The 14,072-nt window shown below is 34.6% G+C and overlaps 3 protein-coding genes across 7 annotated transcripts; 2 read left to right on the forward strand and 1 right to left on the reverse strand.

Annotated features, from left to right (window-relative positions):
- Nucleotides 1-406: 406 nt before the first annotated feature.
- Nucleotides 407-1,878, forward strand: LOC117238491 (formylglycine-generating enzyme). Its single transcript, XM_033503432.1, has 4 exons — nt 407-1,063; nt 1,138-1,309; nt 1,376-1,562; nt 1,661-1,878. The coding sequence occupies exons 1-4, from the start codon at nt 469-471 to the stop codon at nt 1,814-1,816; spliced, it is 1,110 nt and encodes a 369-aa protein (XP_033359323.1). The 5' UTR covers nt 407-468; the 3' UTR covers nt 1,817-1,878.
- A 164-nt stretch (nt 1,879-2,042) lies between these two features.
- On the forward strand, nt 2,043-5,314 carry LOC117238493. The gene is made up of 5 exons (XM_033503434.1): nt 2,043-2,873; nt 2,949-3,078; nt 3,199-3,530; nt 3,679-5,119; nt 5,215-5,314. The coding sequence occupies exons 1-4, from the start codon at nt 2,676-2,678 to the stop codon at nt 3,778-3,780; spliced, it is 762 nt and encodes a 253-aa protein (XP_033359325.1). The 5' UTR covers nt 2,043-2,675; the 3' UTR covers nt 3,781-5,119; nt 5,215-5,314.
- Nucleotides 5,315-6,736: 1,422 nt separating this feature from the next.
- LOC117238490 (fatty acyl-CoA reductase wat) lies at nt 6,737-12,541 on the reverse strand. 5 transcript variants are annotated; one of them, XM_033503428.1, is made up of 10 exons: nt 12,154-12,541; nt 11,984-12,023; nt 9,920-10,302; nt 9,281-9,529; nt 8,971-9,116; nt 8,739-8,848; nt 8,207-8,402; nt 7,773-8,030; nt 7,355-7,612; nt 6,737-7,261 (listed from the first exon to the last, which is right to left on the reverse strand). In XM_033503428.1, the coding sequence occupies exons 3-10, from the start codon at nt 10,238-10,240 to the stop codon at nt 7,150-7,152; spliced, it is 1,650 nt and encodes a 549-aa protein (XP_033359319.1). In that variant the 5' UTR covers nt 10,241-10,302; nt 11,984-12,023; nt 12,154-12,541; the 3' UTR covers nt 6,737-7,149. The 5 variants fall into 5 exon arrangements, with proteins under 5 accessions (XP_033359319.1, XP_033359321.1, XP_033359317.1 ...); XM_033503430.1 differs by lacking the exon at nt 11,984-12,023 and having other exon boundaries at nt 9,920-10,266; XM_033503426.1 differs by lacking the exon at nt 11,984-12,023 and having other exon boundaries at nt 12,154-12,540.
- Between the last annotated feature and the right edge of the window lie 1,531 nt (nt 12,542-14,072).

Below are 14,072 nucleotides of genomic sequence, written 5' to 3' on the forward strand. Positions count from 1 at the left end.
ATCTGTCATTGTCTGAGAGATTTAAAGAATTTCTCGCATGCGCGGAACGTAACTTTTTTGTCTTCCACGTTAATTTTTTACAACTAATCACGACTCAATCTTCAGATGGTTTTCTCCAGGCTTCGGTATATAGAGACATCTATTTATACATAAGATCGTATACTAAACTATTAAAGTTAAACAAAAACTGACCCAGGCCAGCTAGGGATTTTCTGCTGCTTATTGCAGTGTACCTATTTCACGACGACAGAAACTACGATTGCCACATCCTATCATGGACTTATACACACAGTATATATCTTTTATGTTTATTTCTTTACGTTTATTATAGTGGAAATATTTCGTGAAAGATGATGACTTTTGGTCGCAATATTTGTCGAATCTCGAATTTATAGGCATTTGTGTTTTTTACAGTCACAATTAACCAATTTATCGATTTTGCATGCATCAATACCCTAAAGTCATAAAATGAGAAGTTCGATAAGGACAACTTGGCAAAAATCAACGGTGTTGTTTGTTTTCGCAAGCATAATTATTACATTATGTTCTATAGCGGCATGCTTCAAAACAGATAATTCAAATAAAGAATCTCTTCAATGTGGTGGTTGTAGTTTTAGCAGACAAACCATCATAAAAACACAATATAAGAAAGAAACAGAAGATTACTGTCCAGCAACCAATGATCTTCATATTTATGAAAAGACTACTGTCAATCGTATAGATCGTTTAAAAAACATGGCTAAGATAGAGGCGGGCACCTTCACGATTGGTACAAACGAACCTGTGTTTGTCGCAGATGGCGAAGGTCCGAAACAACAAATATATCTACATAGTTTTTATATAGACAAGATGGAAGTGAGTAATCGTGATTTTGCAAAATTTGTCAGCGTAACCAATTATCGGACAGAAGCTGAAAAATTTGGAGATTCGTTCGTATTTGAAGGTCTGTTAGATGAAAAAGTTCGAGCAAACGTAACGCTCGTTGTTGCTCGAGCTCCTTGGTGGTTACAAGTAAAAGATGCAAATTGGCAACAGCCAGAGGGTCCAACCTCTGATATTAAGAGTACGTTTATCTGTTTTTTCGATTGCTCGAAATTATAAGTTGGAGGTAAAAAGAAATAAAATTAAATAATCCAGATAGAATGGATCATCCCGTTGTTCATGTATCATGGAACGACGCTATTGCCTATTGCGAATGGTTAGGAAAAAGATTGCCGACCGAAGCCGAATGGGAAGTTGCTTGTCGGGGCGGACTGTCAGATAAGCTGTACCCATGGGGTAATAACTTGATTCCAAATGGTCGATACAGGTGAATAAAGTGGTATAAAGAATTATTTAAAATTAAAATAATCCATCAAATTAAAATAATCTGCAGAGCAAATACGTGGCAAGGTGATTTTCCAAGTAATAATACTAAAGAAGATAAATACGAAAGCACATCACCTGTTACAGAATTCCCGCCAAATAAGTATGGATTACGTAATATGATAGGAAATGTATGGGAATGGACATTTGATTGGTGGACGACCGAAACCAGAACACGAGGCGGGCCTAATAATCCTGTATATATGAATTATTTACGCCTATCTTTTTTATTTGTTTTTTCTTTATTTTTAAGTATAACCGGCAATTATTTTTATAACGTGAAACATATTTCCAGAGTGGCCCATCTCGTGGCACGGACAAAGTGAAAAAAGGCGGTTCTTATCTCTGTCACAAGAGCTATTGTTTTCGATATAGATGCGCTGCTCGGAGCCAAAATACTCCAGATACAACGGCTGGAAATCTTGGTTTTAGATGTGCATTATCAGCTTAATTTTAATCGAAAAAAGAATTAATCGGTTTTTTTAATAAATGTTATTTAATCATCTCATATTATATCATGTTTTTTCTTTTTTAACTTAATAGAATGTCGTTTAAAAACAGAAGGTAGCTTTTGTAAAAATGGCAAGAAATTATAATACACGTACTATATTTCCAATGCGTGTACAGATAAAATCATTGGAAGACAGTTTGAGAAGGAAGATGTTCCCAGCCGTTTTCGTTATTGCGATTTGCGTACGGTCGTTAAAAGTATCATACGTGTATAGAGATTGTAAATATTTGCAATTTCTTTGTTATATATTATGTCAGAGAAGAATTTCCTCTCTGGTTATAGCAAAAGTCAGTCAATTTGTTTATTCGTATATCCATGATTTGCTTCCTTTTCTATAGAGAAACATGAAAGTTTCTAACCAGTAAAAGTTAAAATAATTGCTCACTCTTCCTGTTTTTCAGTTCTTTCCACAACGTTATAACATAACTCTATTTACTCCGGATCGTTTCGACTATCATCGGCATTCATCGGTTTGTTTCGGTTAAGTTCATTTAAAATTTCGGGCGTCGGCTTGTGATGGACGACGATTATTAAAACTGTGTTGCCTTGTGTTCACTTTTATAACTGAATCGATTGAAACTTTTAACAATTATAATAGTAAGTTATCATCGGAAGAAATTCATATGTATCGAAATAATATTGCAACGAGAAATTGATGATATCATGGAAAACAGTGAAACAAATATTTATAAACTAACCTTCCCTGTTACAGTGTAAAACACGGGGTGTAATTTCAAAACATCGTTTTAAGCATTTATTAGAAATTGTAAGGAAAAGAAACTATCGTATTCACTGTAAAATGAATTACGGAAAAAAATCTCCTAGCATGGGTACACCATCGGTATACTCGCACGTTACTACACGTAGCAGCGCAAATTTAAAATCTTCACGATCAATGCGTAGTGTTAAAACACGTTGGTATCAAAAACCAATTTTAACGCATTCGCATTTACTTAATATTCAAAGAGGCGCCGTGTTTACAGCTATATTTGCATTGGTAGGTATGTAATTCATTGATAATGTTTAAAATTTATATTCTATCATTCATGTAAATGGTGATTTTTTTTTTTAGTGTTTAGCCATTTTTACCATTTGTACGTCTATATTTGATCTTTATTGTCTTTACGAAGCTGCGCCAGGTTCAACCCATTATGGCTACTATGTAATATCCTATGAATTTGTTTATGTGGGCAATCGGCATGGTTAGTAAGATATAGGACATTGAAATTTGATTGTATATATAAGTTCGATAGAAAGGAAAAATATTTATTTATATATATCATTACAGCTTTTTTAAATTTTACCTTGATATTCCATTTCAGTACGTAACGCTCTTGTTGTTTTTGCTTTGTTCTCTATGCTTGGTGGAGTAGTAGTGTTTGCAACATCTGTGATGTTGATAACTGCTTTAAGAAAAGAATATGAAAAGAAGATGGTACCATGGCTCTACAGTTTTGCAGCTTTCACTGTTTTCAGATTTCTTGCTTTTATCTTCTTCAGTATAGTAAATGACATGATATTTGCTTATAATATTACAATGTGTATTTTGTGGATGACATTCATTTGTTTTTCCATTTACGGATGGTTAATAGTATATTCTTTATATGTGGAATTATGCGATCTTACAAGACTAGAAGATTTAGCTCACTTAAGAGTAAGTTTCTTTATTTAAACAGCTGAGAAAGACCTTTTTAATTCCTCTTTCCTGTTACTGTTGATTTGTTATCTTATTGTCATTTATCTAAATTATTTGTTTTTTTTCCGTATGATATCGCCGATTGACAATTTTTATTTTATTTTAGATTGGGACCATGCAATCATTGAATGCATCAACTACGCAGTCCATCGCTGGTTCTCGTCCAACAACACCACATAGCGCGGTATCAGCACTGCCTGTGAATTAAGGCAGGAAAATTTGAATGATCTCTACATTCCATCAAGTTGTGACAGTGTCATTATTTTCGTTTCATCAATATGAATAAACACCTTACATGAAAATGGAAAGGATACGAGATGAGGAAGCTGGATATATGTACACATACATATATGGTGTTAAGATACTTGTTTAGCGCAAAGCGTAATATATATATATATATAAGCGTATATATATACATTAATTCGTCCGATAACATTGGGATTCCGTCCAAAACTATAATAAAGCACGAGTTCTTAAGAGTAGAAACTCGCACGCTTGTATAAATATTAACTTAGTAACTATTTGTAACCATATTTAATTTTTGTTATAATTAACACTTTTTTGCTAATAAAATTTGGATAAACTTTTAAACCCAAATTCATTATTAATCTGTCGTTAGTATATGTTCAATTATTTATTATTATCCATTTATATCGTCAATAATTTATTATCCTTACATAAATCGTTATTTGAGCTTCACTTAAAGGATAAACTAGTTTTTAATCGATTTTATATGTGTATCATATCACAGTTGCTACAGTTTCATGTGTTAATTATATTATTTTTATTATATTACGTCAACAAATAGAGTAAAATGAATTAAAATACGTAGTTACACAAAGAAACGAAAAATTTTTCCCGAATTTTGATCGTCCTTCATTAAAAGTGCAATCGTGATTCCATTGTAATTAATTGTCAGCGGGTGATCGAGCCAATTCAGTTTCAGTATACATACGTAACAACGTATGAAAAAGTGAATATGCAAAGTAAATAGTTCTTCCAAGAAGGTTTAAGAGAAATATACCGATTGCTGTGATTAGCTTCAGAAGTACCCCAAATGTAGCCGTCAATATATACATGGCAATTGCAAGGCACATTTTTTATAAAAGCCATTAATTACTACTACACATATATGTGTGTGTGTGTATATAAATATATATACACATACATGTTATATGTGTTTCTAAAGAATAAAGGAAAAACGGGAAAACCAATATGTATCGAATATAATTAAAAACGAGATTTCGATAATCAATTGTTAACATAGTAATATATATATACATTTCCTGTACAAATTATCAGGTGTATCATATTTAGTATGTTTCTTATCAACATAAAATTTATTTTATTTTAGACTGTGTGTGCACGCGAACATGCATGCGCATGTTGTTTAAATTGGCGTGTACTTTAGCCTGTTACGTGCTATCTGCACTGAAGATTATTGACATTATGTATAGTGCTAAAATATAATGCCAGTTACCCAGATTCAATGTAAAGAATGTAGTCGTCATTTGCGTTTAATAATTTTGATACAGCAATATAATTGGGTAAAAAGAAAATGTTTCATACTAATACCAAAGAGAAAATTTCTCTGCTAATACGTGTAATATATACATACATATGTTTATACTTATTTATGTAGGTGGAAGGAAATTTGTTATTTGATAACAATGTTTCATGAAACTTGCGTTACCAATTCATTTATAATAGAACAAAAATGAACTTAAATGATGATTTGCGAAGATCTAAAACATAACCGTTATACGAAATTATAATTATACAAGTAAGTATGAATTCAAATATGTCGACGTGTGCATGTCTTGATCTTCATGTACTTCATATTTTACATCGATATTTTCCTAGCGAAACTTGAATCTTCCTTTCGAGATGGTAAAGCACCTGATGGTAAAGATGGTAACACAATGTCAAAATACTGTAGTTGATATATGTCAATCGGTTTGTTCTCGATTCTGATTTTTAGTAAATATTGATATTTAAAATATTTATTTAAGCTACTGTTGATATATGTACCCACCTGTGTCTTGATGCGTCAACATAATGTAAACATATTTGTTAATATTATTGTCGTAGTTAATATTTGTATATCATTCTGATGTATCTTTCGATTAGTTTTTCCAGGAATCCTGTATTTTCTATAAATATATCATGTTAATACTGATTTTCCCAATTTTTTATCGGGGATAGGAAGTGGTGAGACAGAGAAAAGAGAAAGGGGAGGCGGGAGAGAAAAAAGATAAGTAAGTGAGGGAGAAGTAAGAAATATGATTGTATGCTCATATGCATGATTGATTCGGTATAACTCGTTTGTAAAAATGATGCGTGTTTTATTATGCATAGATATTTCACTGTCAAATCGTCTATCTTCGTTTGGCTTTTTTCTTACATAGTATTAAAGGTAGATATTAAATTGTGTCAAATAGCGAGACATACATACTTATAGTAGAATACAGACTGTTGGATGGACGTGAAATACATAATATTAACAAGAATGGTCTAGAATTTTTCGGCATGACATTCGGAGCGACGACTCAGGAGAGATAGGTAACTGAAGAGGAGTTAATGATGCAAGAGAAAGAAAGTGGATAAAACAGGTGATTTAGGAAGAAAACATTTCAGAAGTAAATGGTGGAAATAATGGTAAGCAGGAACCAGTTGAGTGATTTAAAGTGAAAAAAACAAAAGTTCCATTTAAGTTCGGATATGTGTATGTACTTATGTATGGTTAAAGGTTGGATATACATTTGTGTGTGTGAGGGGAGGGGCGTGTGTCTGCGGTAGAACTGAAGCGCAATAGTGTTTGGAAATAAAGGAAGAATAAGTGTGAAGTACGAGCTGGAGAATCCTATGCGCGAATTGCATATTTATCGAGTAACGTAAAACGCGATGCGTTTCAAACCGATTACGATTGACTAGTCGTCGCAAGAGGCAAGAGAATAAGTAAATCGAGTCAATTATGATTTTTGATGGAGAGAAAATTGTTGTTTTTATTACAATTGGAAGTTTAAAGTATAGCAACATGTTTTATATATGTATAAAACACGTTTGAAATAGGACGGTGTTTGCCCCAACAAAAAATATATCCTATAAGAACATTCGTGGAAAAAGGAAAAAGAAAAAGAAAAGGAGGGAAAAAGATTGAGAAATGGAAGGAATTATATTGTATTTCATCATTTCCTTACAAACTTCTCGAACGCGGTTCATACATATTAAGTTGGAGTTACTAAGTGGTGGTTTTATGATCATCTCGAATCGAATAAACGCGAATACGCGGCGATAGAACTATATAGTACTTTGGTCAGTTTTCCACTGTGTTCTTCCTTCTTCTCTGCTTCCTTCTCTATTCTTCCGAGCTGTTCAGAAAATCAGCAAGGTAACCTCACTTTCGATCACAAACACGAGACCAAGATCATCTCAATGAACTTGATTCAAGAACGACACTTAATTCTGAACCAACTTCGAACTTCGAACGAAGTCATATTTATGTGTATCTGACGCGCATTACCGCGTGCATTACCGCGCGTTTATTTCCTCTCATCACACACGTAAAGCATATTTGTTACGCAAATTGAGGTATACAATTTCGAAAAAGAAGAGATAAAGTTAACCAACATATTCGCAATAGAGCATAACCGAGGATTAGTTTTACCACTTGATGAGTCCAGTATAATCTGTAAAGCAAACATTCAACAATGATATAATATACATCATCATTAGGATTCAGCAGGAAAAAAGAAGGAACGCGACTGATACATTTGGCTCACCTTTGCCACTTGATACGTGCTTTTGGAAGAGTGTCTAGCGGATCTTTTATCAGATACATACGAATTCCACGTATATATGTCCGAAAATATTGGTCCCAGTCAATATCGGTGATATCGCATGCAAAATTTTCACGGTCTTCCTCTGTCATCTTATTTAGTAACTCCTTAATATTATCATTCGAAAACTTCCATTCGTGGATAGAAAAGTAGTTAAGTACATCCATAAATTTGTGTATCTTTTTATAGATTTTTAACATCCTTTGAGAAAATATTTCAAGATATATATAAATATTAAGTTCATAATAGAAAGAAGAAGAGGATGAATTAGAGTCATAGAATTGAAACAGAAGAGAATAAAAAATCATATGAAAAAAAAGTATAGAAAGAAAGAGAGGGAGGGGGAAGAGAGAGAAATTACCTCGGTTGTTTTCCCAAACAGAGCGTGACGGTGTCGATCAAGAGTGCCGGTAATAAGTGTAACAAGTAAACATACATAAGATGAATTATCCTATGTTTGTTATTTCGGAAACTATAGTACCATATTGCTCTGCTAGTGGGAAACTCAAGCCCGTATTTTTCGGATAAAAGTTTCAATTGATCGTATGTTATAGGATTATCTTTTGAAACATAATTGTAAACGGGTATGTCATTTTCCCTTTCTTTGGTAGTTGCAGATCTGTGCATAAAAAATGTGCGTGAAAAATAAAATAAAAATAAGGCAAAGGTAAAGCATGCGTGAAAAGAAATAGAAATAAGAGAGAAAAGAAACAGGAAAAGATAAAAGTTAAGAGTAAGGATCAAAAAGTGTTGAAAGAGTGGAGAAAGATGCAAGTTTTGACCGGTGAATCTTACTTTCGACGATTCGCGACATCCCACGCGCAAGCTATTAAGGCATTTACTGTTAAATCTCCAGGAACAACATTGGCTTCTATGGATCCATCGCAATGAATCGATCGTAAGACCCCGGTACCAGCCCCAGCTGCAACACCTGTTGGTCCGTACAAGTTGTCGATCCATCCTCGCACCGGTTCTTGGTATGTTGATATCACTGAAAATTCCATCAAATGTCCAATCAAATTAATTTTTATGTACATTTGACCGACATATACCCCTGCCCCAACCCTCTTTCCTTTTTTGCTCTCACACTTTCTCGCTTTCTCTTTTATTTATCATTTTCCAATATGTTTTTATATAGTACGTTGTTGTTTTTGCTTTGTTGCCGTTCTCAAATCAAATTTTTTCACCTGTCCGGTTAATCTCGTGAAACGGGAAATGAGTTGAAAGTCAAATGAGTCAACGAGAAAAGGTTTGATATCGTTAGAATAGATAAGCTATAGAGATAAAATTAGGTAAAGCTATAGAGATTCCTAAGACTTCTACTAACCAATACCGGGACGAAATATTCCAACAGGCAAATCACCGGCCTGTTTCACAATGATACCTTCTGCTACTGCTTTTGTGTATGTGTACGTGTTCGGCCATGCACCTAATAATCTGCAGCAACATAATATAGTCGAGTTATTGGGACAAGAGTAAGCAGAATAGAAATAATTAGACGGAATGTAATTTTGATTGACTTAAATTCGAATTAATTTTGCTGGAAAAAAATTGCTTACCGTGGAGTTATTTCCTCGATCAATTTCTCATCCATATATTCAACGATAGTTGCCAACTTGTCTCCGTCAATCGGTGCTTCGTACACCTTTTCTTCGATATGAGTTCGCGTACAATTGGCATATGCTGTCGATACGTGGATGCACGCCTGAAAGTTCCGTTTATTATTACGGAATAGCTTACTATTAGCGAATTTAAGCAATTATAATTATAATTATAATTATAAGATGCATTTAAGCAATTATAATTATAATTATAATTATAATTACTTAAATTCGTACAATATACGTAAAAGTATACATGTGCATGTACCTTTAAATATGAAATTTCCTTACAAAGATCCATTACATCTTTTGGACTACGAACATTAATGGGTACGGCAAGTTTCATCTTCTCGTCAAATCTGACCGTTGCCGCAACATGAAAGACGATTGAGACTTCTCTCGTAATCGTTTGCCTGTCCGCGGGAGATATCCCAAGACCTGGCTGACCGCAATCTCCGGCTATAGCAACGATTTGATGCCGAAATTTTGGTCGCTTCTCTTTTACTTTGCCAAAGAGCTAAACAAAAAGTAAATTAGTAATCGGATGTGATCAATTGTCATACTAGTTTTAACGTAGAGATTCATTTAGCGGTTGATTTGTAGAGGTTCGCTTCGGTAGCGAGAGGATAATATGGTAGAGGAGATGGAGTAAGTAGGGTAAGGCAGCAAGAAAAAAAAGAAGAGAGTTGCGAGATATCGGTGGTCGACCGAGTGACTCGAGAGCGGCATGTCGAGGGAAAGCGAGTTCGTGTTATGATCGATCCGTAGTGCCGGAAGCAAAAGTAGAGCTAGAGAAAATCGTAGGATCGGAATTTGTTTGCTCGAAAAGAAAAGAGAAAGAAAGAAGAACTTCGACAGAACTCGGAAAAGATTGAAAAAAAGCTGGAGAAAAAATAAGAATTCTTACCGGATCGTCAAAGATTTCCTCGATACGTTGATGCATATCTTTCCCTTTCTTCGGACGTACCAACAAATAGATGAACGAGATCCCAGGACATTCTCGGAGAAGCTTCTCTATTAAAAGTTTGCCGACGAATCCAGTACCGCCAGTGATGAAGATGCTTTGCCCATTGTAGAACTGTTGAATCGGGCTGAGATTCGACTGTTCCAAAATCAAATCGCAACGATCACTTTGAACCAAATGTTCCGTCGGATTGTCGTTCAATTTGCAACCATTATCCAATACTCTCGCTTCTTGGCCACATGGTTCCACCAGAACTTCCACCATCGCGTTGTTCGTGTTCGCTGCGTTTGCTGCGTGACGTTTCCAAGTTAATAGTACAGCAACAACTGAAGAAAACGAAGCAAACAAAGGAGCAAATAAAGTACGGTATACCGCATCAACTACATGCCAATCTGAAATGAATACCGTTCCTCTTTCACACAACTGTTCGTACTTTTGCGATAGTTAGTCAGAGAGAAACTGCGTACATCACCGCGTCATAGAGTGAAAGTTGATCGTGAACTTGGTCGCGGCGTCTTTTACTATGTTCCAAATTCAAATCGAAAGGCTACTATCGACGGTCTGTGCTCGTTGTTCGACTATGAAAGATGCTTTGCTATATATTATATTTACCCTGCTGTTCTACACGTCAGGGAGGAATAGCCAAAAATTTCGTTACAACGACATTTATTTTGTTTGCTTTTTCACTCGATTTTTCGAATCGCTAACGAGTTGGCTTCCAGGATGGATTCCAAAAGAGCCGAAATGGTGATAAAACTTATGAAATTGTCAATATGTTAATATGTTAGCAAATTACCACGCAGAAAGCATAATAGTACGGAAGAACGCGACTACATAGATTCGATATTTGCATAACGGCGGCAAAGTCCTTTTCCTTGTACTTCGAATCTCAGACACACAACCCCCCCCCCTCCCCCCTACCATTTCTACATTTTACGTCTAACCTAACCCCACTCCTAGCTTATCTTCAGCCGGCCAACTCCATCTTACAGGTTAAACGGTGGAAGTCGTCTTTTCGCGAACTACCAAAATTTTGTGTTTGCAAAGATCGCGGCGATCTTCAAATTTCACAAATTTCTCCCGTTCTAATACAAAAAGTGCTACACCCGATGTTTTGCAAATTGTCAACATTATTCGAACGTTGTGTCCAATGTATTACGTAAGTACTAGCGGCACGGATGCTGCGAGAGTAACCTTTATAAAACAGCAGAATCTTCCGTTAAATACACTGTTCGATACAAAGAATTCAAAAAACCACGATTCTTCGTTGCTGTAAAAAGGCGAACTAGTCTGCGTTATTATGGATTCACCGAATTCTTATACGATATTTTCATATGATTAATCGTTACGTCGGACTGTCACAACAACTATGCTACTTGTATAATTTTTTATGCGATATATACATTTGAACGAACGAACAGACACGAGTGACAGAACGCTCGACACGAATTTTAACTGGTGACGAACTCACGGTGAATGTCTGACGAAGAAAGTTGTGGACTGACATAGATCGAAGCCGATTCATTAATTCAAGAAAATTATTTGCTATATTAATACATCGTACACATCTTACACATATCGTGCACACGCGAGTTTCACCCTTTCGCTGTACCCTATTCGCAACTCACCTCTACCTTAACTTCTGTCTCTCTCTTTTAATATTCGAATGGAAATTTACATTAGAAATATATGAAAGTTTGTTCAACGACCGTGTAAAATAAAAATTACATTAATTATATGCATATACACTAATGAAGAATCATTAAAAAGAAAGGAAAAGCCGATTGCAATTTCTACTCGACACACGCGTTTATCGCTACCGCCTATCTGAATGGAATGTAACGATGAATTCGACGAATCTCGTTCGAAAATTCCGTCAACGATACAAATCAAACAATACGAAACATTTTTCAATGAATCAACGATCTGAATAATGTAAATTAATTCTACATTTGTAGTCTACATCATATCGAATTATTCAGATAACTTTTGCACAATTTCACTGACCTTATCTGATGTTCCGTGAGAGAGTAACGTCCACGCAACACTTTTAAGGTATGAAAGAAATCATTAGCCATCAAACGAATATCGTTAATCGTGCAAGGAATAGCCACAAGCGAAGAAAAGAACGAACGAATGTACGAACGAGCGGAAGAACAAACAAACACTAGATATACCTTGGAAACTTTCTCCTAGTCCGAATCTACCGATCCTTCTCCTCTTATGCCACCTCAAGCCTTTTGCAAGCGATACACCTCAGAATTGTCACTCGTGCCGTCGTCAGTCTTACTTTTCCTTTCTTCTCCTTCTACTCTGCTTCGTTCAGTGCCCCTCCTCTTTACCCTTTGGCTCTCTTTCCCCTTCCTTGATCGCTCAATCATACTCGACCCCCCATCAACCACCTCATTTCTATCACATTATTTCGTCCCTCATTTTTCTTAGTTTTCCTTTGGTTCTTTTCTCCTATTAAGTTATTTCTTCGATCTGTGATTTTCTGATTGGTTGTCCTATATTCTCGTCATATGTGCTCTATAATTTAACGAGTTTAATAAAATTCTATTTATGAAATCGGTGGTAAGTAATTTGTCGGTTGTTCTAAATAGCTAAAATCGAAATTGGATAGAACGAGAACTTCAAGCGATGCGAGCAACCTATGTTTCTTGTTAAAAAATCGACGGTAGGAAAAGAGAAAGGCGAGAAAGCAAGAAGATAGATAGATAGAAGAAGAGAATTTCGGTCGTTTCAAGTATTTAAAGCATCTGAAGAAGTATTGGAATCGCGTATCTTGACTTGTTTTAAAATAATTTGGCCGATAATCGAACGGACGTTCGCAAAACTAGACGTTTCGATTACGACACATTCGTCAGCAAACAATCTTTGCAAGTATGGCAAAATTCGTCTGTTCGAATTCTGTGCTTGAACAAATAATATCCCGTTTAAACGTATGCTACCGTTATAAGGTCATGAATCTGCTTTTGAATATATTCGTATACCATTGGCATATTTTTAAACGTATCATTCTCTATTTATGTATATGACTATTTCACGTGAAATAGATGGCGAAAAGCAAACACGTCACAATTTCTTTACGCTTATTGATTTATTGTAATTGTCAGCATGTTTTCTCACATACGACGTATGTTATGGCAACCGGATTTATATGTACGTTTCTGGGAAAAATTAATAACCTCCTATTAGAAGTACTGTTTTTAATGCTAATAATTAATAATTAATAATTAATAATTTATGATTATACAACCTTTATCTGCATATATACGTATGCATATTTATAATCTATTTCTATTTCTGTACAAAAATATATAAGAACGGAAGTACAATTAAAATGTATACATATAAGTATAGAAAAGACGTGAGTTATATAAAAACGATTTGCTTATAACGAACCGCGGAAAGATAAAATTCGTTGTTGCTTGCGGCGAATTGTAGTAGAAGCACGAATCTTTGCGTTACCGTAAGTTTTAAACGAACTTTGTTTCTCAATAAATAAACAAATTAACAATGATGTAAACATTTTTTCAAGTATATCATTTATCATGCTAATTCGAATATACTTATGAAAAAACGCCACTTTTTCTAACACTTATGAGATTGATTTACTAAAATCGCGTATCTTTCCACGCAAGGATGTATGTATAATGCATATAGTTTAAACGTCACATGAACATCAGAAGTAACTTGTTTGCAGCTAGATACGTCAGTGATTAGCACATTTATTATTAATTCTAGGATTTGTATCGATAAAAAGTTGCAGATCATGTAACGTTACCAATGCATGTTGTATTTATATTGAATTCTAATAAATGTCATGAGTTCGTGCAGCACCTTTTTCTTCTCTCCTTTTCTTATAGCAACGTTTATATCAATCACATATAATAACGGAATATTTTAAATATTAATTACTAAAATGTATATAATCTTTTTCAGAATTATATTATTATATGGACGGAATATTGCTTGGGTTTTAATATTAATATTAATGATTTATTATTATTAATATTAATATTAATTTAATATTAATGATTTTTCATAGAAGACATTCGCAAGGTCACTTAAAGCAAGGCACACAAACGTCCAT

Source organism: Bombus vosnesenskii, unplaced genomic scaffold (genome assembly GCF_011952255.1).
Source record: "Bombus vosnesenskii isolate JDL3184/JDL3185 unplaced genomic scaffold, Bvos_JDL3184-5_v1.1 scf7180000013512, whole genome shotgun sequence".
Classification (NCBI taxonomy): Eukaryota; Metazoa; Arthropoda; class Insecta; order Hymenoptera; family Apidae; genus Bombus; species Bombus vosnesenskii.

Coding starts and splice junctions, on each gene's coding strand:
- LOC117238491 (XM_033503432.1), top strand. CDS start 469: ATGAGAAGTTCGATAAGGACAACTTGGCAAAAATCAACGGTGTTGTTT. Junction 1,064..1,137: donor TCCAACCTCTGATATTAAGA/GTACGTTTATCT, acceptor TAAATAATCCAG/ATAGAATGGATCATCCCGTT. Junction 1,310..1,375: donor ATTCCAAATGGTCGATACAG/GTGAATAAAGTG, acceptor AATAATCTGCAG/AGCAAATACGTGGCAAGGTG.
- LOC117238493 (XM_033503434.1), top strand. CDS start 2,676: ATGAATTACGGAAAAAAATCTCCTAGCATGGGTACACCATCGGTATAC. Junction 3,079..3,198: donor TTATGTGGGCAATCGGCATG/GTTAGTAAGATA, acceptor ATTCCATTTCAG/TACGTAACGCTCTTGTTGTT. Junction 3,531..3,678: donor AAGATTTAGCTCACTTAAGA/GTAAGTTTCTTT, acceptor ATTTTATTTTAG/ATTGGGACCATGCAATCATT.
- LOC117238490 (XM_033503430.1), bottom strand. CDS start 10,240: ATGGTGGAAGTTCTGGTGGAACCATGTGGCCAAGAAGCGAGAGTATTG. Junction 8,849..8,970: donor ATCGAGGAAATAACTCCACG/GTAAGCAATTTT, acceptor ATGTTGCTGCAG/ATTATTAGGTGCATGGCCGA. Junction 7,613..7,772: donor TGTTTGGGAAAACAACCGAG/GTAATTTCTCTC, acceptor ATTTTCTCAAAG/GATGTTAAAAATCTATAAAA.